The sequence below is a fragment of the Ranitomeya variabilis genome, chromosome 3 (genome assembly GCF_051348905.1).
Source record: "Ranitomeya variabilis isolate aRanVar5 chromosome 3, aRanVar5.hap1, whole genome shotgun sequence".
Taxonomy (NCBI): Eukaryota; Metazoa; Chordata; class Amphibia; order Anura; family Dendrobatidae; genus Ranitomeya; species Ranitomeya variabilis.
The window spans coordinates 709,868,158-709,895,062 of NC_135234.1; the positions used below are offsets into that span (position 1 = coordinate 709,868,158).

The window sequence follows — 26,905 nt, forward strand, 5'->3', positions numbered from 1 at the left end:
TATTTTGCAGGTTTCTGGCAGGATCAGCTGTCTCGTCATCTGCTAGTTAGGTTTCCTATTTAATCCACCTGGTCCTTCATTCCTTGCCTGTTGCCGTTGTATTCAGTGCTATTCTGATTGCTCCTGTCTACATCCGTTATCAGTCTCTCCAAGAGAAGCTAAGTTCTGTTTGCTTATTTTTGCTCATCTGTGTTCAAGATGTTTCCTAGTATATGATGAGTTTTTGTCCAGCTTGCTAATATGTGATTTCCCTGCTTGCTGGTGCTCTGGGGTGCTGAGTTGCTCCCCCCACATCGTTAGTTGGTGTGGGGGTTCTCGAATTCTCTGCGTGGATATTTTTGCATAGGGTTTTTTACTGACCGCACAGATCCCTTGCTATTTTCTGCTATCTAGCGTTAGCGGGCCTCATTTGCTTAACCTGTTTCATCTCTGCATTTGTCTTTTCCTCTTAACTCACCGTTATTATTTGTGGGGGGCATCTATATCTCTGGGGGATTTCTCTGAGGCAAGTGAGGTCTTTACTTTCTCTTTAGGGGTAGTCAGTTTCTCAGGCCGTGAAGAGACGTCTAGGATTTCAGGAAACGTTCTACGGCTGCCTATAGTGTGTGCGGTTAGGATCAGGTTTGCGGTTAGTCCAGTTACCACATCCCCAGAGCTCGTTCTATTATTTTCTACTTAGCTGGTTAGATTTGTGATCCTAAGCCACTAGGATCATAACAACCATGCAAACGAACCACATGCTGAAAAAACAACGGAACCAAATCAGAAGAGGAAGGCAATTTAGGCAAAGGCACCAAATGAACCATCTTAGAGAACCGGTCACAAACCACCCAGATAACCGACATCCTCTGGGAAACAGGAAGATCCGAAATAAATTCTATAGAAATATGCGTCCAGGGCCTCTCAGGGATTGGCAAAGGCAAAAGCAACCCACTAGCACGGGAACAACAAGGCTTGGCCCGTGCACAAGTCCCACAGGACTGCACAAAAGAACGCACATCATGCGACAAAGAAGGCCACCAAAAGGACCTACCAACCAAATCTCTGGTACCAAAAATACCAGGATGGCCTGCCAACACAGAACAATGAACCTCAGAAATCACTCTACTAGTCCATCTGTCAGGAACAAACAGTTTGCCCACTGGACAGCGGTCAGGTTTGTCAGCCTGAAATTCCTGCAGAACCCGTCGCAAATCAGGGGAAATGGCAGAGAGGACCACCCTTCTTTCAGAATGCCGACCGGTTCCAGTACCTCAGGAGAATCAGGCAAAAAACTCCTAGAGAGGGCATCAGCCTTAATATTCTTACAACCCGGAAGATACGAGACCACAAAATCAAAACGGGAGAAAAACAAGGACCATTGAGCCTGTCTAGGATTCAGCCGTTTGGCAAACTCGAGGTAGATCAGATTTTTATGATCGGTCAAGACCACAATACGGTGCTTGGCTCCCTCAAGCCAATGTCGCCATTCCTCAAACGCCCACTTCATAGCCAACAACTCCCGATTGCCGACATCATAATTGCGTTCAGCAGGCGAAAACGTACGGGAAAAGAAGGCACACGGTTTCATCAAGGAACCAACAGAATTCCTCTGAGACAAAACGGCCCCTGCCCCAATCTCAGAAGCGTCAACCTCGACCTGAAACGGAAGACAAACATCCGGCTGACGCAACACCGGGGCAGAAGTGAATCGGCGTTTAAGCTCCTGAAAGGCAGAGACAGCCACAGAGGACCAATTCGTTACATCAGCGCCTTTCTTCGTCAAATCGGTCAGGGGTTTAACCACACTGGAGAAGTTAGCAATGAAACGGCGATAAAAATTAGCAAAGCCCAAAAATTTCTGAAGGCTCTTCACGGATGTGGGCTGAATCCAATCATGAATGGCATGAACCTTAACCGGATCCATCTCTATAGATGAGGGAGAAAAAATGAAGCCCAAAAAAGAAACCTTCTGCACTCCAAAGAGACACTTATACCCCTTCACAAACAAAGCATTATCACAAAGGATCTGAAACACCATCCTGACCTGTTTCACATGAGACTCCCAATCATCGGAAAAAATCAAGATATCATCCAAATATACAATCATGAATTTATCAAGATAATTCCGGAAGATATCATGCATGAAGGACTTAAAAACAGATGGAGCATTAGAGAGTCCGAATGGCATCACAAGGTATTCAAAATGGCCTTCGGGCATATTAAACGCAGTTTTCCATTCATCACCCTGCATAATACGAACAAGATTATATGCCCCCCGAAGGTCAATCTTAGTAAACCAACTAGCCCCCTTAATCCTGGCAAAAAAATCGGAAAGCAAAGGTAAAGGGTATTGAAACTTGACCGTGATCTTATTCAAGAGGCGATAATCAATACAGGGTCTCAAGGAGCCATCCTTCTTAGCAACAAAAAAAATCCCGCTCCCAACGGTGAAGAAGATGGCCGAATATGCTCCTTCTCCAAAGACTCCTTAACATAACTCTGCATGGCGGTATGTTCAGGCACAGACAGGTTGAAAAGTCGGCCCTTGGGAAACTTACAGCCTGGAATCAAGTCAATAGCACAATCACAGTCCCTATGCGGTGGAAGGGAACTTGACTTGGGCTCATCGAATACATCCTGAAAATCAGACAAAAACTCTGGAACCTCAGAAGAGGTGGAAGAGGAGATTGACATCAAAGGAACGTCATTATGAACCCCCTGACAACCCCAACTAGTCACAGACATAGACTTCCAATCCAACACAGGATTATGTATATGCAACCATGGAAAACCCAGCACAATAGCATCATGCAAATTATGCAACACCAGAAAACGAGAATCTTCCTGATGGGCTGGCGTCATACACATGGTCACCTGTGTCCAAAACTGGGGTTTATTTTGAGCCAAAGGTGTAGCATCAATGCCCCTTAAAGGAATAGGGTTCTGCAAAGACTGCAAGGGGAAACCACAACGCCTGGCAAATTCAAAGTCCATTAAGTTCAAAGCGGCGCCTGAATCCACAAACGCCATGACAGAAAATGACGACAATGAGCAGATCAAGGTCACAGATAACAGAAATTTAGGTTGTACAGTACTTATGGTAACTGAACTAGCGATTCTCTTTGTACGCTTAGGGCAGACTGAAATGACATGGGAAGCATCGCCACAATAAAAACACAACCTATTCTGACGTCTGAATCCTTGTTGTTCCGTTCTAGACAGAGTCCTATCACACTGCATAGGCTCAGGCATCTGCTCTGAGGATAACGCCACAGCGCGCTCAGTTCTGCGCTCCCGCAAGCGCCGATCAATCTGAATGGCCAGAGACATAGAATCACTCAGACCAACATGCGTGGGAAACCCCACCATAACATCTTTAACAGATTCAGAAAGACCCTTTCTGAAAATTGCAGCCAAAGCATCATCATTCCATTTAGTTAGTACAGACCATTTTCTAAATTTCTGACAATACAATTCTGCCGCTTCTTGACCCTGAGACAAGGCCAACAAGGTCTTCTCCGCTTGATCCACAGAATTTGGTTTATCATATAATAATCCCAGAGCCTGAAAAAAGGCGTCTACATTAAGCAAGGCCGGATTCCCAGATTCCAGTGAAAACGCCCAATCCTGAGGGTCACCACGCAACAGGGAGATGACAATTTTAACCTGCTGAATGGGATCACCAGAGGAACGAGGTTTCAGAGCAAAAAACAGTTTACAGTTGTTTTTAAAACTCAAAAATTTGGACCTGTCCCCAAAAAACAAATCAGGAGTAGGAATCCTAGGCTCTAAAAGCGGAGTCTGAACAATATAATCAGAAATACCCTGTACCCTAGCAGCAAGCTGGTCTACACGAGAAATTAATCCCTGAATATCCATGCTAGCACAAGTCTCCTCAGTCACCCAGAGGAAAAGAGGGAAGGAAAGAAAAAACAGGCTACAGAAAAAAAAATGGCTCAACACCTTCCTTCCCTTCTTCTGAGATGCATTTAACTCATTGTTGGCCAGTTGTACTGTTATGATCCGGTGACCTTGGAGCCGCATGAGAGACTTTCTCAGGAGTAAGTGGTATCTGTACTGACCGCAACCCCTAAACTGACACCGCAACTAGAAGTAGCCGTGGGGTGTGCCTAACACGTCCTAGACACCTCGACACAGCCGGAGGACTAAATACCCCTATAGGTGGAAATGGGAATTCTATCTTGCCTCAGAGCAGAACCCCAAAGGATAGGCAGCCCCCCACAAATATTGACTGTGAGTATAAGAGGAAAGACACACGCAGGCAGAAAAACAGAATTTAGCAAAAGAGGCACTTCTAGCTAAATAGAAAAGGATAGGACAGAATTCTAAGCGGTCCTAAAAATATCCACAGCAGAAAATACAAATATTCTACATCTAACTAAAGACATAGCATGTATATCTGCAACTCCTGAGAATCCAGCATGACTGAAAAATCCAAACAAAGTCTAAGCTGGACAAAAACACAATGAATTGCACTGAATTGCAAAGCACACTGCATGTGTGCACAGAGACAAAAAACAGACACTTATCTTAGCTGAATTGGCAGCAGAGCATGAGGAACCAGAGAGAGATGCAATCCCTCCAAGAACAATGGACAAATGGCCAGGAGTAATGGATCCTGCACACCTAAATACCTAGTAGAGCTGCAATCAGCAGAAACACCTGCCCAGAATTACAACCCCAAGACAACTGCACTACCATTAACAACCACCGGAGGGAGCCCAAGAGCAGAATTCACAACAGGAGGCGCATGCTCAGATTGAGATCTCTGCAACGAGATCTCGTCCCAAGATCTTGGGTGCCAAGATCTCGTCTCTTGGGATCTTGGGACAAGATCTCGTTGAGATCTCAGCCTAAGCATGCGCTGCCCCCAGCGGCCATTTTCCCAGAGCCCCCCACACATCCATTACTGCGATGCGGTGGCCTCTGGGAAAAATAGCTGCCAGAGGCAGCACCTGCTCAGATTGAGATCTCGGCAATGAGATCTCGTTCTGAGATCTCGAGTGCCGAGATCTCGTTGCTGAGATCTCAATCTGAGCATGCGCCGCCCCCACGGCTATTTTCCCAGAGGACACCGCATCGCAGCAATGGATGTGCTGGGTGGGGCTCCCGGGTTTCACAAAATGCCTGCAGAGCCCTCCGCACCGCAGAGCACTGCCAAAGCTTCTGCACCAGCCTGAGAAGGGAGTGTGATCAACGCCCTGCTGCCGCCACACTATTTGTAAGTATATTCTGACTATAAGATGCACCCCCTTTCCCCAAAAAATTTTTTTGCCAAAAAGTGTGTCTTATAGTCCGAAAAATATGGTAACTTTAAAAAAATAAAAACAGATATACAGTGGGGCAAAAAAGTATTTAGTCAGTCAGCAATAGTGCAAGTTCCACCACTTAAAAAGATGAGAGGCGTCTGTAATTTACATCATAGGTAGACCTCAACTATGGGAGACAAACTGAGAAAACAAAATCCAGAAAATCACATTGTCTGTTTTTTTAACATTTTATTTGCATATTATGGTGGAAAATAAGTATTTGGTCAGAAACAAACAATCAAGATTTCTGGCTCTCACAGACCTGTAACTTCTTCTTTAAGAGTCTCCTCTTTCCTCCACTCATTACCTGTAGTAATGGCACCTGTTTAAACTTGTTATCAGTATAAAAAGACACCTGTGCACACCCTCAAACAGTCTGACTCCAAACTCCACTATGGTGAAGACCAAAGAGCTGTCAAAGGACACCAGAAACAAAATTGTAGCCCTGCACCAGGCTGGGAAGACTGAATCTGCAATAGCCAACCAGCTAGGAGTGAAGAAATCAACAGTGGGAGCAATAATTAGAAAATGGAAGACATACAAGACCACTGCTAATCTCCCTCGATCTGGGGCTCCACGCAAATCCCACCCCGTGGGGTCAGAATGATCACAAGAACGGTGAGCAAAAATCCCAGAACCACGCGGGGGGACCTAGTGAATGAACTGCAGAGAGCTGGGACCAATGTAACAAGGCCTACCATAAGTAACACACTACGCCACCATGGACTCAGATCCTGCAGTGCCAGACGTGTCCCACTGCTTAAGCCAGTACATGTCCGGGCCCGTCTGAAGTTTGCTAGAGAGCATTTGGATGATCCAGAGGAGTTTTGGGAGAATGTCCTATGGTCTGATGAAACCAAACTGGAACTGTTTGGTAGAAACACAACTTGTCGTGTTTGGAGGAAAAAGAATACTGAGTTGCATCCATCAAACACCATACCTACTGTAAAGCATGGTGGTGGAAACATCATGCTTTGGGGCTGTTTCTCTGCAAAGGGGCCAGGACGACTGATCCGGGTACATGAAAGAATGAATGGGGCCATGTATCGTGAGATTTTGAGTGCAAACCTCCTTCCATCAGCAAGGGCATTGAAGATGAAACGTGGCTGGGTCTTTCAACATGACAATGATCCAAAGCACACCGCCAGGGCAACGAAGGAGTGGCTTCGTAAGAAGCATTTCAAGGTCATGGAGTGGCCTAGCCAGTCTCCAGATCTCAACCCTATAGAAAACCTTTGGAGGGAGTTGAAAGTCCGTGTTGCCAAGCGAAAAGCCAAAAACATCACTGCTCTAGAGGAGATCTGCATGGAGGAATGGGCCAACATACCAACAACAGTGTGTGGCAACCTTGTGAAGACTTACAGAAAACGTTTGACCTCTGTCATTGCCAACAAAGGATATATTACAAAGTATTGAGATGAAATTTTGTTTCTGACCAAATACTTATTTTCCACCATAATATGCAAATAAAATGTTAAAAAAACAGACAATGTGATTTTCTGGATTTTTTTTTGTCAGTTTGTCTCCCATAGTTGAGGTCTACCTATGATGTAAATTACAGACGCCTCTCATCTTTTTAAGTGGTGGAACTTGCACTATTGCTGACTGACTAAATACTTTTTTGCCCCACTGTATATTGTTTTCATGTCTTATGTTATTTATTTTACTGGTTTACGTTTCCAAAAACGGGTGTAATTACTCTTTAACAGTTTGTGCACCATATAGGTACCGTCACATTAAGCGACGCTGCAGCGATAGCGACAACGATGCCGATCGCTGCAGCGTCGCTGTTTGATCGCTGGAGAGCTGTCACACAGACCGCTCTCCAGCGACCAACGATGCCGAGGTCCCCGGGTAACCAGGGTAAACATCGGGTTGCTAAGCGCAGGGCCGCGCTTAGTAACCCGATGTTTACCCTGGTTACCAGCGTAAAAGTAAAAAAACAAACACTACATACTCACCCAGCGTCCCCCAGCGTCTGCTTCCTGACACTGACTGAGCTCCGGCCCTAACAGCACAGCGGCTTTCACTTTCACTTTAGGGCCGGCGCTCAGTCAGTGTCAGGAAGCAGACGCTGGGGGACGCTGGGTGAGTATGTAGTGTTTGTTTTTTTACTTTTACGCTGGTAACCAGGGTAAACATCGGGTTACTAAGCGCGGCCCTGCGCTTGGTAACCCGATGTTTACCCTGGTTACCAGTGTAAAACATCGCTGGTATCGTTGCTTTTGGTGTCAAACACAACGATACACGGCGATCGGACGACCAAATAAAGTTCTGGACTTTATTCAGCGACCAGCGACATCACAGCAGGATCCTGATCGCTGCTGCGTGTCAAACTAAACGATATCGCTAGCCAGGACGCTGCAACGTCACGGATCGCTAGCGATATCGTTTAGTGTGACGGTACCTTAAGTCTGAACTAAACTCAATCTTATCAGGCTCTCTTTGCATTGCAGTCCACACTGATGTACTGATGTCTTTAGGCTCTTCGACAGTAAGGATACTGTATATGCTGTTATGTGTTTTTTCAAGGGTCTGTTCAGAAGTGCAAATTCCAAACTCACAAACTGTTTACTGTTTGCCATAGACCAGTCAAAGAAGAAAAATATAGATGGGTCAATACAACTGATGCAACAAGTGGTTTCTCAAAATTCATCACAAAATGTTAGTGACTAATCAGAGTCTCCGAATTATCCAACAGTTTCATGACAAGTGTCTTTACCTTTTAAGAGAGTCTTCAATAACCTACAATCCGGCTCCAATCTCCACCATTCCACTGAAACTGCCCTAACCAAAATTACTAACCACTAACTTATTGCCAAAGCTAACAGACAATTCTCTATACTCCTTTTTTTTAGACTTGTTCTCTGCACACAGTCTACCACTCCTTCCTACCACAGATCCTCCCTTCCCTTGGCATCAAAGATCTGTCTCTTTCCTGAATTTCCTCATACCTCATTAACTAAACATTTAGCATTTCCCATTCCCTCCTCCTCCCACCTTTTCTCTGTTGATGTTCCTGAAGGCTCTGTCCTGGGATCCCTACTCTTCTCCATCTATATCTTTGGTCTGGGGTAACTCATAAATCCCCACGGTTTCCAGTATCATCTATATGCTGATGACACTCAAATCTACCACTATGGGCCAGACATCACCTCCCTGCTGTCGAAATTCCCAAACTTTTTATCAACCATTTCCTTATTCTCATCATGCTTCCTGAAACTTACTGTGGAACAAACCAAAGTATTCATCTTTCCTTCTCACTTCTGTACCAGATCTATCACTATAAACAAGATCACAATATCCCCTGTGCCAGAAGTCCACTGCCTCGGAGTATCCCTTGATGTGACCTCGGTTTCAAACAACATCGCTAAGCTCTTGCCATCTTCTGATGCTTCCAACTCAAAACTATTTCCAAAGCGATTTCAACCTTCAATATACTAAAATATTAGTGCATGCCCTCATCATGTCCTACCTCGACTACTGCAGTATCCTATTCTGTGGCTTTCCAACTAACACTCTCAAACGTCTACAGTCCATCCTAAACTCAGCTGCCAGATTAATCCACCTTTACTCTCGCTACACCTCTGTGTCACGCACAGTGTGGGAAGTGTAACGAATGGAAGCGTAGGAATAGATGGTGAAGCGAACATTCATGTAATGAAATTTTTGTGGAATCACAAGACCACAAGATGGGGGGCTCCGAAGGGGGTGTGATTTTGCAAACCCTAGACACCCGTAGCAAGACCCCTCAAACAGTGCCAGTTTGGAATGCCCAAGGGACGTAAGGTGCTACCTCCAGTTAGACCCCGAACACGTGGAAGCTGACCCAGCGGGACAGGCGAGCTGGCAGTGTGATGGTGTGATATGCTATGTGGGTATCATTTTTGTGTATATTTCTATTTTACTTATTTTCATGGTGTTCTCTTGTAGAAGGAGTTATTTTCTAATTGATTAATGGCTGTTGCTGCCATCTGATATCAGCCCCCACAGTGCTGTATTGTTTGCTAATATGCTAATGACATGTTGACCTAGCTTGTTGAAACAATGAGCCCCTGAGACCTTCCCCCTCCTGACCTGTGAATGAGGAGGGGGACTTATAAATATCAGGGACGTGAGAGACAGATCAGATCCAGTGTGGAATCATGTGAAGATAGCACGTCAGAGAAAAAGAAGAGTATATGGACTATGGTATCCTCCGTCTGCTGGATTGTTGGACTTTTATCCTGTTACTGAACTGCATTCAAATTCTGGACTATCTTATCCTTTGTGTGGTAGATCGTATATGGACCTTTCATATTTTTGCCTAAATAAAGGTCTTGGAATTGTTTACTATACTCTAGCTGTTGATTGTGTGATATCGGAGAAGGACCCCATATCAACTGGTGGCAAGCAGTGAGATCAACAGAGTGAATACTTACTATCCAACCGCAATGGAGGAGGCTTCTGGACAATGAACCACGGCCTTCTCCCGCACCCTGTCCCCCTCCGATTATATCTGCCCTTCCACCTAGTTGCAAGCCGATGACAATCACGCCTCACAATCCTGGGCCCCAACAGTTCCGACCACAACCTGGGGGTATCACAGAGAGGAGATGTTATGGGTGTGGGCAACCTGTACATTTGCAGTCTGGCTGTCCCTCAAGGATTTGGAGGGAGCCCCACGCAGCCCCACCTCAACCAGTACATCTTGTGCACTCCATCCTGCCTGAGGAAGAGCTACCACCACCCCCACCAGAATGAACCACCGACCACGGCACCATAGACACCCCTCCTGGAGTGTACGGACTCCGGCCTTTGTCCATCAGAAATACAGAGCAACAGCATTGCCACCTGCAGGACGTCTTAATTGATGGAAACAAAGTGTCAGGATTTAGAGACACGGAGGCATTCCTGACTATCGCTGACCCCCGTGTGGTTCTACCCGAGGCAATTCATCATGGCCCGGGAATTCCCATTGTCCTGGTGGGGGGTTCCGCAAATATATACAGCAATCTTTAGTACGCTTGGATTATGGTTTTGGAGAAAAACTGTGTTGGATTGGAGTTATGGGAGGACTTCCTGCAGATATCCTCCTTGGAAATAACATTGGGGAGTTACAAAGTCATTTTGTGGGAGCAGAAGGTCCGTGGGCCTCTTACTCTTCTGAAAGAACAATTGGAGGGAGATATCGCAGATACCGGAACGCCCATCATTCCCTACGTTCTAGAGTTCAGAGACTGTCTCACCCAGCTAGCTACTTTAGTTAATGAACATCAGCGAACGGCCCAGTCCAGTCAAAAAGCCTGGTAAGACCATAAAGCCAGGACCCAGGAATTTATGGACAAGTGCTCATGATTATTGCAACCCTTGCCACTGTAAAAGGAACTATAAACAGTGGAGCAAAGTGGACTAAAGTGAGCAGGCCAGAGGTCTGTGTAGACCTCATTGCGTGCTCACTTATTATGAGGGGGAGAGGTTGTGATGGTGTGATATGCTATGTGGGTATTATTTTTGTGTATATTTCTATTTTACTTATTTTCATGGTGTTCTTTTGTAGAAGGAGTTATTTGCTAATTGATGAATGGCTGTTGCTGCCATCTGATATCAGCCCCCACAGTGCTGTATTGTTTGCTAATATGCTAATGACATGTTGACCTAGCTTGTTGAAACAATGAGCCCCTGAGACCTTCCCCCTCCTGACCTGTGAATGAGGAGGGGGACTTGTAAATATCAGGGAGATGAGAGACAGATCAGATCCAGTGTGGAATCATGATATAAAGATAGCATGTCAGAGTGAAAGAAGAGTATATGGACTATGGTATCTGTCTGCTGGATTGTTGGACTTTTATCCTGTTACTGAACTACATTCGGATTCTGGACTATCTTTCGTATTTTTGCCTAAATAAAGGTCTTGGGATTGTTTACACTTCCCTTGCTCTGTTGATTGTGTGTTGTACCGGAGAAAGACCCTGTGACAAGGCGAGCTGGCAGGAACAGCAGGAAGCAGAGAACTTGACAGCTGGTGAATGGCTGGAGCGGGAAACGGGCTGTAATTGGCAGGTACTGGTTTAGAAGGAACTGGTGTAGTCTGGAGATATGTGGAGAGATTTGGCGGGCACTCTTCGGAAACAAACTGGAATTATCAAGATGCTAGCGGAGTATTGGCATGCAGGCACAGAGAACCTAAATTAGCAACTGGAAACACTTGTTGCTCAGGCACCTCCCTAAGGGCAGAGGTGCCTGAAATATTACAGGACACTCAGCCATTGGCTGAGACCTAATTTTGAAAAAGGCGCGATGTCTCTTTAAGAGACCGGGAGTGCATGTGCGGCCTCAGAGCCGCTCCAGGAGACCTACGGGCTGCACGCAGCAGCCAGGAAGCAGAGGTAGGAGCCAGCAACGTGAGACAAGGGACAGGAACTTCAGAAGACCGGTGTCCCCACTGGACACCATGCTGCAGGGACTGACCCGAGGCACCAGGTGAGTCTGGAAGGCGGACCGGACACGGGGCAGAGGCGCTACAGGAAGACTAAGTGCAACACGAAGGGATGAGAGGAAGGAAGCCCAGACACTAGGGAAAGGGTGAGTGGAGACCCCTAGGCAGATCTGATAACACCCTACCATCCCTAAATAGGTTCATCACTAATGACTGAGCAGGATTCTAAGCCTTGTATCTCCCTAGAGCTAGATCCTGGATAGGGTGGGGGAGGGGATGAGCAATGCTAAATCCCCACTATAAACTAGAGACAAGAAGGTAGACAGAAAGGGAATGAACTTAGCTTGAGCAATCTCAGAGAGGTAACACCAAACGTCCTCAAACAGCTCCAGAGAGGAAGTTAGCCATCTGCTATAGCTCCAAGCCTTCACAAGGGAAAAATCTGAATATCACTGGTGACTCTCTGCAGCAGACAGGGGATTTATAAACATCCAGGTGAGTCAACTAGAGCCGGGGGGAGGTTGCTGTTGGGTCCATGGGTTAGAAGTATTAAGGATTTGTCTGTAATGCCAAACGCAGAGATCTGCAGCCAGATGCAGAGCGACAGTCTGTTGCATCTGACAAACCTGTGACAGTACCCTCCTTCTGAGTGGCCTCTGGACACTCAGGACCAGGTTTCTCAGGATAAGAGGTGTGGAATGAACAAACCAGTCTGGGGGCATTCACCTCTGATGCTGAAACCCACATCCTCTCCTCTGGAACATTACCCTTCCAGTGCACCAAGGGAACGACGTTGGAGATGAGAATCTACAATCCTCGAAATCTGAAACTCCAGATTACCATCAGCCATTATTGGGGGTGGCGGTAGGGGTGATGATTCAAGAGGCTTCACATATTTCTTGAGCAGAGACCTGGGAAAGACATTGTAGATTTTAAGGGCCTGGGGTAGCTCAAGACGAAATGCTGCTGGGTTAACAACAGCGATTTTATAGGGACCAATAAATCTAGGTGCCAACTTCCAGGAAGGAACCTTCAACTTGATATTCCTGGTAGACAACTACACAAAGTCATTCACATTCAGGTACGGACCTGGCAAGTGCTTTCTGTCAGCCATACATTTGAACCTATCTCCTATGATCTTCAAATTACTCAGAACCCCCCACGACACTGAGGAGAGCGACGAAGCAAAACGTTCCTCTTCAGGAACTCCAGAAGCCCCTCCTCCACTAAAAGTACCAAACTGTGGATGGTATCCGTATGCACCAAAAAACAGTGACTTGCCAGTAGACTCTTGACGATTATTTATAGCAAATTGTGTCAGCGGTAACTAGGATGCCCAATCCTCCCGATTTTCGGAGACAAAACACTTGAGGTATGTGTCCAAATTCTGATTAACGCTCTCGGTCTGTCCATTTGACTGGGGATGGAAGGCAGAGCAAAAGAACAGCTGCACCCTCACTTAAGAACAGAACGCCCTCCAGAACTTGGAAACAAACTAGGTCCCCTGATCTGTCACCACATTGGATGGAACCCTGTGAAGCTTCATGATCTCATTTATAAAAACACGAGCAAGAGTCTTGGCATTTGGAATTGTCGGTAATGCAACAAAGTGAACCATTTTACTGAACCTATCTACAACCACCAAACCCACAGACTTGCCTGCAGATACAAGTAGATCAGTAATAAAATCCTAGGAATAGTAGGTGGAAGATGAGTACCGGATGGACAGGTATGCAATATTTTTGAACGCGCAAATGCTACAAGCAGATACGTGTTCAACCACATCCTGATGCAACACTGGCCACCAAAAATGAAGAGAAATGTGGTCCCAGTTATCTTGCCAACTGGATGACCAGCAAGCACAGAGTTGTGATGTTCTTTAATTAGTTTCCGGCGTATATTATATGGTACAAATAGCCTTTCTGAAGGGCAGGAGGCAGGGGCGTCCCCCTGGACCTCCAACACCTCACCCTACAGCTCAGGGTACAAGGCTGAAATGACTACCAGTTCTGCATAATCGGTGCTGGGTTCTCATGGTCACCACCCCCAGGGAAGCTCCAGGACAAAGCATCAGTCTTGACATTTTTGACCCCTGGACGAAAAGTGACACCTTGTAAAAAACAGGAACCATCTAGATTGCCTAGGGTTGAGACGTTTAGCCGATTGAAGATATGAGAGGGTCTTATGTTCAGTGAGAACAGTAATAGGATGGACATCCCCTCCAACCAATGTCGCCATCCTTCAAATACCAATTTAATGGCCAAAAGCTCCCTTTTACCCACATCATAATTTTAGCTGAAGACAATTTATTTTAGAAAAGAAAGTGCATCGACACCATTTGCCAGGGGACGGATCCTTAGACAACACAGCCCCAACCCTCACCTCCGACGCATCAACTTCCACAACAAAGGGTTGGAAAACATTGGATTGACTGAGTATAGGGCCCGTGACAAAACAGCTCTTTAGGGAAGAAAAAGCCTGCAGGGTGGCATCCGACTATTTAGAAAAAACAGACCCCTTCTTTGTCATGTCAGTAAGGGGTTTCACAAATACTGAATAATTTTGGATAAATTTCCTGTAAAAATTAGTAAAGCCCAGAAAATGTTGTAGAGCCTTCAGGTTCTCGGGATGGTACCAATCAAGGACAACATGGACCTTCTCAGGATCCATCCGAAAACCCAAAGATGACAACAGATACCCCAAAAAATGCACCTCCTGGACGGCGAAAAAACATTTTTCTAGTTTGGCATATAGTTTGTTATTCCTTAATATTTGCAGCACCTGTTTAAGATGCCACCAATGTGTCTCAAAATCAGGTGAGTAAACCAAAATATCGTCCAGATAGACCACCTAGACCACCACAAACCTGCCCACCAAATGAAGGAAAATATCATTAATGAAATGTTGGAGTACTGCACGTGCATTGGTCAGACCAAAAGGCATGACCAGACTCTCGAAATGGCCCTCAGGGGTATTGAACACCGTTTTCCATTCATCCCCTTCTCTGATTCTAACCAGGTTGTAGGCCCCCCTTAAATCCAACTTGCAGAACACTTTAGCTCCCACAACCTGGCTGAACAGATCTGGAATCAGATGGAGAGGGTATGGATCTCAGATGGTAATCTAATTTAATTCTCGGAAATCTAAACAGGGACTTAGGCCTCCATCTTTTTTCTTCACAAAGAAGAACCATGCCACCACCAGCGAAGATGAGGGTTGGATTTGTCCCTTCTCCAGACTTTTTGCAATGAAATGCTGCATGGTTTGTCTCTCAGGGCCGGAAACAATATACAGTGTGGACTTAAGTTTAGCTCTGGGGGTCAGATTAATAGGACAGTCAAATGTACAGTGAGGAGGTAAATGCTGACACCCCCTCTCAGAAAAACTTCCTCAAAACCCGACAAAAGTGTAGGTACGGTTGCTGTAGAGACTGTAGAAAGAGAAATATTTAAACAGTTCTCATGGCAGAAATCCCCCCACTCAACGATCTCCCTGGCTTGCCAATCCACTAACGGATTATGTTTCACCAACCAGGGAAGACCCAATACAAGTGGGGTGGGAAGACAGTCCAGTACATTGCAAGGAATTATCTCACAATGATTCAACCCCACCCTCAGTCCTACATTAGGTGCAACCTGAGTCAGAGCTTTCTGTGCAAGTTGCGCTGAATTGATTGTGAAGATGAGAATGGGCTTGTCTAAAGCACAGCAAACCAGCCCGTGAGTTCTGGAAAACTCAGCATCAACCATGCTGACTCCAGCTCCACTGTCAACAAACACAGAAATCTCAGTTTTGCTCTCTAGCACCACCTTTGCTGTCAGGACAAACCAGGAACTGCAGGTTGATGATAGATGCACCCCTTGCTTATTTCACTCTGGACTAGCAAGGGTTAAACAAGTCTCCTTTTGTTTAGGCATCAAAGGACAGGCCCCAATAAAATGTCATTTTTTTTCCATTAAAATATACCCTTTTTTTGCAAACATCCTGGGAAATGTACGTCTGCATGGGATCTTCCACCTTCTCCCATATGGGTTCACAGCTAGACTGTTCCCCTGACAAAGGGGCAATACCCCAAAAAACAGGCTCTGGAGAATGTGGTCTTACCCACCTATCCCGAAGGCGTCTGTCAACACGTATAGCCAACAACATAGCGGCCTCCAAGGACTCAGGGTTTTCATATACCACCAAGGCATCTTTCAACCTTTCAGTGAGACCCTGTAGAAATTGACTTCTGAGAGCCGGGTCATTCCACTTAGTATCAGTTGCCCACCTGTGGAATTCGGAGCTATACGTTTCCACTGAATGATACCCCTGCTGAAGGCGACCCAACCTGGACTCAGCCAAGGTGACTCAGTAAGGGTCATCATAGATAAGAGTTGAGTTCAGGTTGGACTGGCCTACCTGCAGAGACCCCAATATCAGCGACCTGCAGCCGCTGTCACTGCTGCTGAACCTCATTGGAGGTCATTCACCTCGAGAGGCAGACAGCGTAGCTGCTTTGCCAGCCCTGCTACTGGATCCATACTAAGGGAGAAAAGGAAAAAAAGACATAAACAAAAAAGTCAGGTTTTTTTTATGCTTAAATATGCAAGGCTACTGATAATGTCACACACGGTGTAGGAAAGACTAAGTGCAACACGAAGGAATGTGGGGAAGGGAGCCCAACACTAGGGAAGGGGGAAATGGAGACCCCTAGGCAGATCTCAAGTCACCCTGTCTGCCCCAAACGTCCCTATATAGGTTCTGCACCTATCGCAGAGCAGGCACCTAATCCCTGCCTGACCCTGGCGATAAGCCCTACATAGGGAATGACGAGGTATGCAATAGTCAATTCTCACTACCACTAAAGATAGATGATCAAGAGGAATACTTATCTAGAGTAGACTCAGAGAGGTAACACAGATGTACTCCAGCAACACCAAAGAAGAAGATAGCCGACTGTTATAGCTTCAAGCCTCAACAGGGGGAAATAGAAATATCACCGGCAACTCCCAGCAGCAGGCTGGGAGTCTATAACACCCAGGTCCAGGTGTATCAGTTAGAGCTAGAGAAAGGTTGCCACTGGGTCAAAGAGTCAGAAGGGTTAGGAAGGTGTTTGCAAGGCAGTAAGATGCAGTGCGACTGTCTGCAGCGTCTGACACAACTGTGACAAAAACACTACATGTGAACATGGCCCAAGGTATGGAGGAGCATTTTTTTCTATTATTTATTATGGCTTATATACAATTCTGGAAATAATTTTTCTTAACATTTTTTCCAGTCAAATCCATTTGAACTGTGGTTTTGTATGTTTTATTGTCAGTCCGATAAAAGTGGCGTAATACTCTGACAACATTGATCTCAGCAGTGACCTGGGATTCAGAGATACTTCCAGGGGTCTTCCCAATGCTGTTCCCATGTCATTTCAGCGCTGTTTCCAGCTATTTTTAGACCCCTCCAGACCTCCGGGGGGCGGCTGTTGAAAAATGCTTGAGTGTCCCATTGACTTCCATTGTACTTGTTACTCGGGTAGAGCACTCGAGCATTACAATTTGCTCAGTTTGATTAATGGATACCTGAGCATATTATTGCTCGCTCATCACTAGTGTCTATCAACAGTATGGAGGAACAATAAACCATAGGCTGAAAAGATTACTCTGTCTAGAGCCAAGCATGGCAATGATTCAGTCATGCTCTTGGGCCGTGTAACACCCCAGGGCCCTGGTTGTCACAGTGGCATTGCTTTCCTCACGGGGAGAATGATGTCACGCTTGGAAGCGAAGGAATATCTCTTTCATCAGGTAACCACAAAGCACACAACATGTTCACACTCCATGCCAGAAGGGGGAGCTATGATCCAGCTTGTGGGTGGCTCCCCTAGATATATATTCTGGTTTGGAGGGAAAGTTAGTTAGTTCCAGTCAGTGGGGGAAGGAGCTTGTCATGGAACATCAGCTGAGGCGGAGTTGGTACGAGAGGAGTGCAGCTGAGCAGACTTGGGAGTCTGCAGCTCCTGGCAGACAGTGAAGAGACTGAGGGGCCATGCAGAGAAAACACAAAAAGATTAACAGATTTGTAGTGAGCTTGCAGGAGAGCGAAGCACAAGTGAGTGACAACTGGGGAGAACAGCTGCGATTGGGCTACCTCCCTTCAGAGGGCAGAAACTGGTAGCCGGAGGACCGAGGTTGTGAGGGACTCCAAGACTTACAGCAGAAACCGGCAGGACAGCTGGACTACACGTAACCTGTCCGCCCGAATACCCAGGAGACAGTGGCGCATAGAGCCTGGTTCGTGATAGAGACCCTGTAAAAGGCTTGAACCACTTGTCATACGGGTTTGTGTCCCACCTTTATAGAGGACAGAGAGAAATGTGAGGACCTTTACAGAATCCACAGGCAGTAAGGGACTACACCACCGTGCTAGTAGGAAGGCTTTTAACTCCACCTGGTAAAGGGGACTCTGAACTCGCTTCCAAGCCGGCCGGACCCTGCCTGTACCTGTGATCTAGTGCCCTGGACTGCGGTTTCCTGGAGCCTTCAGGTCAAGAGACTGCAAACCTGTGTCCTCCGTTCTTTATTTCACCACTCACCATCCTTATCTCATCACCGGGAGCCCTGGGGACCTACTTCACCTGTGGGAAGTTATACCATTTTAGCTGCCATAACATCACCCTAGTTGACCCCTTAAAGTAGCGTCGGTCCCCTCTGACTGAACACCACAGGTGGCGTCACAAATGCAAACTTTATTCAATTCCCTTTTACATGGGCGCCCAGGGCCACGGACCGGGTCGCCGCCACCGTGACACATCCCCTTAAGTACCGGACCTGGTACCGAGTACCCCATGGCCCTGGCGGGCAACTCAGCTGCTTAGCTTCCTTCGGCACTGGAAAACTGCAGCATGTGGAACAAGATGGATTCAATCAAGTATCAGGAAATCCTAGGAGAAAACGTCATGCCTGCTGTGTAAATTGTCTTTTCAGAGAGGAAGAGGACTACAACTCTAGTGCCACCTATAGGAAGTAGCAATCCTAAAAGTCAATGTTGACCCTTTAATGAGCCTTGTCACTTGCCTTCTGAGTGAAATCTGAAGCTTTAGCCTCATTGCACCTTCCAACTGGATCTCCCGACATGGATAATGAGCAGCCAGCGGCCAGAACATTTTTAAATAAATACATATAATGAATGCATGTGCAATAATGCAATATTCAAAAAGAGAAGTGCACAAAAGAGAATTGTAGTGAATATCACAGTTTAGCCATCACATCATGCCTAAAATGAAGCAAAATGCACATGTACGTACAGGTGATTCTCGCAAAGTTAGAATCTCATCAAAAAGTTAATTTATTTCAGTTCTTCAATACAAAAAGTGAAACTCATATATTATATAGAGTCATTGATCAGTCAGTGATCTAATGACCTTTTCTTAACAATCCTTTCAAGGCTGCGGTTATCCCGGTTAGTTGTGCATCTTTTTCTACCCCACTTTTTCCTTCCACTCAACTTTCCATTAATATGCTTGGATACAACACTCTGTGAATAGCCAATTTCTTTAGCAATGACCTTTTGTGGCTTACCCTACTTGTGGAGTGTGTCAATGACTGCCTTCTGGACATCTGTCAAGTCAGCAGTCTTCCTCATGATTGTGGAGCCTACTCACGGCCGGCCCAAGAGATTACGGCGCCCTAGGCGAAACTATTTTGTTGCGCCCCTACTACTTTTAACATACCTCCCAACTTTTGAAGACGGGAAAGAGGGACAAAGTTTGCGGCGCGCTGTACGCGCCGCGGCAAATTTTAGCCCACGCCTCTGACCACACCCATTCATAACTAGCCACACCCATATCCACGTCCCAACCACACCCACTTAGCACTGCTGATCACACTGTTTCATAAAGAATAATTATAAACAAAAAAAATATGGCCACACAGTGCTCCATACTGTATAATGGCCACACATGATGCTCCATACTGTATAATGCCACACATGATGCTCCATACTGTATAATTTACAAAAAAAGCAGTAAAGCCGCACCCTATAATTATATAGTCTCTATGGACATCAGGGCGCACGTCTGTTGTGAACTCTATTTTTAGGCTCCCTCTAGTGGTCACAAGCGGTACTGTGTAGTGTTGTCTTTCTGCAGGTTGGCTGCATCAGCTGGTTCGTTATCCTTGGTTGGTTTCCTATTTAGCTCACCTGGATACTCAGTTCCTTGCCTGCTATCAATGTATTCAGTGCTCTTCAGATTCCTTGTGATTACCTTGCTCCCAGCCTCTCCAAGACAAGCTAAGTTTTTGTCCGTTCATTTTTTGATTATCAGCATTCATCATGTTTCTTGTCCAGCTTGCTAAGATGTGATCTCCTCGCTTGCTGGTTGCTCTAGGGGACTGAGTTTCTCCCCCCACACCGTTAGTTGGTGCGGGGGTTCTTGAAATCTCAGTGTGGATATTTTGTAAGGGTTTTTTACTGACCGCACAGACCCCTTTACTATTTTCTGCTATCTAGTATTAGTGGGCCTCATTTGCTGAATCTGTTTTCACCCCTGTGTATGTGCCTTCCTCTTACCTCACCGTTATTATTTGTTGGGGGCTTCTATATCTTTGGGGATTATTTCTCTGGAGGCAAGAGAGGTCTTTCTTTCTCTCTAGGGGTAGTTAGTTCCTCAGGCTGGCTCGAGACGTCTAGGAATTTTAGGCACGTTCACCGGCTACTTCTAATGTGTTTGGATAGGTTCAGATTTGCGGTCAGTCCAGTTTGCCACCTCCCTAGAGCTTGTCCTATGTTTGTTACTTAGCTGGAGTAATTCGTGATCCTCAACCACTAAGGATCATAACACACGTCCTCACCAGGGGGTCCATCCCAGATAGAACATCCAAATCCAAACTGAAGAAAAGGACAGCGCCACACCATATAGTGAAAAGCAGCTCACATATTTATTCTGCCTCCTGCAGCAACGGTTCGGTCCGAAGACCGTTGTCAAGCCCTTGTCAAGGGCTTGACAAAGGTCTTCGGACCGAAACATTGCCGCAGGAGGCAGAATAAATATGTGAGCTGCTTTTCACTATCTGGTGTGGCGCTGTCCTTTTCTTCCATACTGTATAATGGCCACACATGATGCTCCATACTGTATAATGGCCACACATGATGCTCCATACTGTATAATGACCACACATGATGCTCCATACTGTATATTGGCCGCACATGATACTTCGTACCGTATAATGGCCACACATAGCTACTCCTACACACGCGGCTCCGCTCCGTACACCTCGTACACATTTAGCTCCGCTCCATACACCTCATACACACACGACTCCGCTCCGTACACCTCAAACACACACGGCTCCGCTCCATACACCTCATACACATTCAGCTCCGCTCCATACACTTTTTGCCTTTTGAAAAGATTTTTTATAATTTTTTCTATTTTTTCTCTGGCGCCCCCTTAGGGTCGGTGCCCTAGGCGGCCGCCTAGTTCGCCTATACGTTCGGGCCGGCCCTGAGCCTACTGAAACAGATTAAGGGACCTTTTTAAATGCTTAGGAACCCTTTGCAGGTGTTTTTTGTTAATTATTCTAATTTACTGAGATAATGGCTTTTGGGTTTTCATTGGCTGTAAGCCATTATCATCAACATAAACATAAATAAACACTTGAAATAGATCACTCTGTAATGACTACCGTATTTTTCTGACTATAAGACGCACTTTTTCCCCAAAAAAGTTGTGAGGAAAATGGGGGGTGTGTCTTATAGTTGGAATGCAGGCTTACCGGCAGTGTAGCGGCGGCAGAGGTGCGAGGATGATGAGGCGCGGTGAGCGGTATGGCGTGATCAGGGTCCCTTCCACATTTGAGGTGACGCCGCGGCCCGGTATCGAAGGAGAGCAGCAGAGCTTGGTGAGTCACGGCTTTCCCAGTGGCGGCTGCCATCTTCCTGAGGCCATGCGTGCGCAGATAGAGTTTTCTGCTTCCTGGGGCTTCAGGAAAATTGTCACGGGAGGCCGCGCGTGCGCAGATTGAGATTGCGGCGGCCATTTTCCTGAAGCAGAGTTCGCAGACTGAGATCTCAGCTTCAGGAAAATGGCCGCCGCAATCTCCATCTGTGCATGCGCGGCCTCCCGCGGCCATTTTCCTGAAGCCCTGGGAAGCAGAGTACTCAATCTGCGCACGCGCGGCCTCAGGAAGATGGCCACCGCCACTGAGAAACTGATTAACACAGCTCTGCTGCTCTCCTTGGATACCGGGCTGCAGCGTCACCTTAGCTGAGGAAGTGACCGCACATCTGCCGCAGCCTCAGCACTGCCGCAACCTCCCCATGGACACCAGGCCATGGCGTCGCCCACGTAAGCAGGGAGGGACCCTGCTCAGGTGCACGCCATACCGCCCACCGCGCCTCAGCATCAGGGCACCTCTGCTGACACCATGCCTCCTGTGACCCTGCTCTGCCACTGCCTGCCCTCAGGTAAGAGATCTTAAATTCGGACAATAAGACGGACCCCCATCTTATAAAAAATCTTTTTTTCTGCAATTTTCATTCCAAATTTGGGGTGCATCTTATGGTACGGTGCATCTTATAGTCCGAAAAATACGGTATATAATATATGAGTTTCAGTTTTTGTATTGAAGAATTGAAATAAATTAACTTTTTGATGATATTCTAATTTTGTGAGAAGCACCTGTATATGGGTATTAATTTCTTTATGTTAGGTATTTAAAGGTGTCCCCCACATATTGTCAAATGTTTTTTTTACATTGCTACATTATAATTAGGCACTGTTGTATAACTATATAGAGAAATTCTCATATGCTAAATACTGTAAGTGCATGCACTTTGTTGCATAGCACTATGGGCAGTACAACTTCGGCCGTGCACATACCCCCTCTATCTTATTCATTTTTGTTGTACACCTTTATGGAACATGGGGCACATGTGTGAAAGTTTTCCTATTTCTGCTATATTATAGACGGCATAACATCAGCATCTTCTAATGCACCTGCATATAATCACACCAGGGGCGGACACAGACTGCAGAGGGCCCCTGTGCAAGAAGTCTTCCCTGCCCCCCCCCCTTCATAGCGCAACAAAGTTATGTAAACATATAGGCAGGGGTCGGATTCAAATTTTTAACAACAGGTTCTGTGTTTGTGTGTAGGAAAACCACACCCATTTTTTAAGCTACACCCATTTACACACACCTTTTCCTCAAACATATACAAGTAGGGGCGCAGTTAAACCATACCTCCCAACTTTTGAAGAGGGGAAAGAGGGATAAAGTTTGCGGTGCGCGCAGCGCGCTGCCGCAAATTTTAAGCCACGCCTTTGACTACACCCATTTCACAACTAGTCACACACATATCCACATCCCAGCCACAGCCATTTAGCATTGCTGATCACACTGTTTCATAAACAATTATAATAAAAAAAAAATATGGCCACACAGTGCTCCATACTGTATAATGGCCACACATGATGCTCCATACTGTATAATGGCCACACATGATGCTACATACTGTATAATGGCCACATAGTGCTCCATACTGTATAATGGCCACACATGATGCTACATACTATATAATGGCCACACATGATGCTACATACTGTATGATGGCCACATAGTGCTCCATACTGTATAATGGCCACACATGATGCTACATACTATATAATGGCCACACATGATGCTACATACTGTATGATGGCCACATAGTGCTCCATACCGTAGAATGGCCACACATGATGCTACATACTGTATAATGGCCTCACATAGTGCTCCATACCGTATAATGGCCAAACATGATGCTACATACTGTATAATGGCCACACATGATGCTACATACTGTATAATGGCCTCACATAGTGCTCCATACCATATAATGGCCAAACATGATTCTACATACTGTATGATGGCCACATAGTGCTCCATACTGTATAATGGCCACACATGATGCTCCACACTGTATAATGGCCACACATGATGCTCCAAACTGTATAATGGCCTCACATGATGCTACATACTGTATGATGGTTAACAACACACAAATGCCCCCAAAAAATATAGTAGGACAAAAAACTCAAATACGTTTCAACATATCAAAAAGTGGTACATAAAAACCACAAAAAGAGTATAATCCTTAAATAAAGTATTTATTAAATGACATAAATAACAAAAAATCACAAACAATAGATAAAATGGAACTACTGGACGCCACAAGTACAAGGGAGCACTGTAACCAGCAAAAAGCCACAGTCTAAGCAAACATTATCACTCAATGTCTCTCACATGTTAATGTGCCAAAGATATAGACATAATAGTCTGTGCAAAAGCTATGGTTTAAATAGCAGCATTTCGTTTATAACTAAGGCTACGTTCACATTTGCGTTGTGCGCCGCAGCGTCGGCGCCGCAACGCACAACGCAAACAAAAACGCAGCAAAACGCATGCACAATGCTGCGTTTTGCGCCGCATGCGTCCTTTTTTTCATTGATTTTGGACGCAGCAAAAATGCAACTTGCTGCGTCCTCTGCGCCCGGACGCGGGCGCCGCAGGGACGCATGCGGCGCAAAACGCAAGTGCGACTCATGTCCATGCGCCCCCATGTTAAATGTAGGGGCACATGACGCATGCGGCGATGCTGCGGCGCCCGACGCTGCGGCGCCGACCGCAAATGTGAACGTAGCCTAAAGTGCATAGTGCATCATGCCCAAAATGGACTGTTATTGAGAATGCATAAACCAAACATAACTGAGAGATAAGCTATACTTACAAAGTATTAAGCAGGCATAATGCTGGTAACAAGTGGTCCCCACCGCTGTATGATGGCCCCTCATGATGCTCCATACTGTATAATGGCCACACATGATACTGCTTACAGTATAACGGCCACACAGTTACTCCTACAAACACGGCTCCGCTCCGTACACCTTGCATACACGGCTGCACTCCGTACACCTCATACACACACGGCTCCGCTCCATACACCTCATACACACACACGGCTCTGCTCCGTACACATCATACACACACGGCTCCGCTCCGTACACCTCATACACACACACGGCTTCGCTCTGTACACCTCATACATACTCACGGCTCCGCTCTGTACACCTCATACACACACGGCTCCGCTCCATACACCTCATACACACGGCTCCGCTCCATACACCTCATACACACACACACTGCTCCGCTCTGTACACCTCGTACACAGACACATGGCTCAGCTACATCCACACTGTAAACAACTCCTGACCCCACACATAAGCTTACCGTCTAGCACCATGACAGCACAGCAGAGTCCTGCAATACACGGAGGCCCCTGATCATGTGACTCCTGACTCCTCCCCTCCTGTGACCTCATCACAGGTCCTGTGCGCACAGAACAGCGGCAGCCATACATGTGATGTGCAGCTCTCTGCGGGTGGAGGGATGCAGCTCTGATCAAGCTTCAGTGACTCATTGTGATAGAGGCCCTCCGCCTCCCTCCTCTCTTCCTGGTCCAGCGTCTGCTACCTGTCACCTCACCGCAGACCGCAGCAGTGACAGCAGCATAAGATATGTCCCTTACCTCATCCTTTGGACTTACTCAACGGTCCTCCGCAGCCACCCACACAGATGGGCATACACTAGACCTGGTATTCACCCGTCTCTGCTCTCTAACTTCACCACCTCCCCTCTCCCTCTATCCGACCACCATCTGCTCACCTTCTCATCCCTGTCCTTCTCACCGGTCATCCATGTCCAGCAACATGCGCACCCCCACAGAAACCTTGCACACCTAGACACCCACACACTCTGACTCCATCCTACCACTGGCATCCATATCCTCACTCCACGACACAGACACTGCCACTGCTTTCTACAATGCCACCCTCGCATCAGCTATTGACACGGTTGCCCCTCTCGTCCATGGCAGAGTGCGACGTATCAATAGACAACCTTGGCACAATAACACCACTAAAAAGCTCCGGCAAGTGTCCAGGGTTGCGGAAGCGGTGTTGGAAGAAAACACACTCGCAAGATGACTTCACTGTATTCAAACAAGCAACACTCGCTTTTAAATCTGCTCTCACCTCTGCTAAACAGGCCTACTTCATAACCCTCGTATCTTCCCTATCCTACAACCCCAAACAGTTATTCAAAACCTTTAACTCCCTCCTCCGCCCCCCACTGCTCCCTCCAACCTCCCTCATCTCTGCTGAGGACATTGCCACACACTTTAAAAATAAGATCGACCAGACAAGGCAAGTCTTTATTGTTCAACCACCACAACCCCTTTGTATACCAGACCAATGCCCAAACCCCATAACCTCCCTATCCAACATCACTGAAGGGGGACTTAATTGTCTCCTCTCCAAATCGCACCTCACCACCTGTGCGCTTGACCCCATCCCATCCCACCTCCTCCCCAACCTCACCACCACACATCCCATCCCTAACCCACCTGTTTAACCTATCACTAACTTCTGGCACCTTCCCTTCTGCGTTCAAACATGCCACAATCACGCCTATCCTTAAAAAGCCAACCCTCGATCCAACTGCTATGTCCAGCTATCGCCCAATATCGCTGCTCCCATTCGCTTCCAAACTCCTGGAGCAGCACGTCCACTCTGAACTTTCCTCTCACCTCTCATCTAACTTGTTCGACAATCTACAATCTGGTTTCCGCCCCCATCACTCAACTGAGACTCCCCTGACCAAAATCACTAACGACCTACTTACCGCCAAAGCTACTGGACAATACTCTGTACTCCTCCTTCTAGACCTGTCCTCTGCTTTCGACACAGTTGACCACTGCCTCCTACTACAGATCCTCTCCTCCTTTGGCATCAAAGACCTCGCCCTATCCTGGATCGCCTCGTACCTTTCCAACCGCACATTCAGCGTCTCCCACTCCCACACTACCTCCTCATCCCACCCTCTCTCTGTTGGAGTCCCCCAAGGCTCTGTTCTAGGACCCCTACTCTTCTCAATCTATACACTTGGCTTGGGACAACTCATAAAGTCCCATGGATTCCAGTACCACCTCTATGCTGATGACACTCAGATCTACCTCTCTGGCCCAGACGTCACCGCTCTGCTGTCCAGAATCCCAGAATGCCTATCAGCCATATCCTCCTTCTTCTCCTCTCGCTTCCTCAAACTCAATGTGGACAAATCTGAACTCAACATCTTTCCTCCATCCCATAGATCTTCCTTACC

At 46.5% G+C, this 26,905-nt stretch overlaps 1 protein-coding gene across 1 annotated transcript in view; it reads right to left on the reverse strand.

Moving 5' to 3' along the window:
• USPL1 (ubiquitin specific peptidase like 1) overlaps positions 1 to 18,839 on the reverse strand; it is a 131,754-nt gene extending 112,915 nt beyond the window's left edge. Inside the window, exons 1-4 of the mRNA XM_077299255.1 lie at positions 18,780 to 18,839; positions 16,203 to 16,254; positions 13,247 to 13,389; positions 7,720 to 7,847 (exon numbers count right to left, since the gene is read on the reverse strand). Of these exons, the coding sequence (XP_077155370.1) occupies positions 7,720 to 7,847; positions 13,247 to 13,389; positions 16,203 to 16,254; positions 18,780 to 18,839 (383 nt within the window). The remainder of the gene's footprint in view (positions 1 to 7,719; positions 7,848 to 13,246; positions 13,390 to 16,202; positions 16,255 to 18,779) is intronic.
• Positions 18,840 to 26,905: the final 8,066 nt, after the last annotated feature.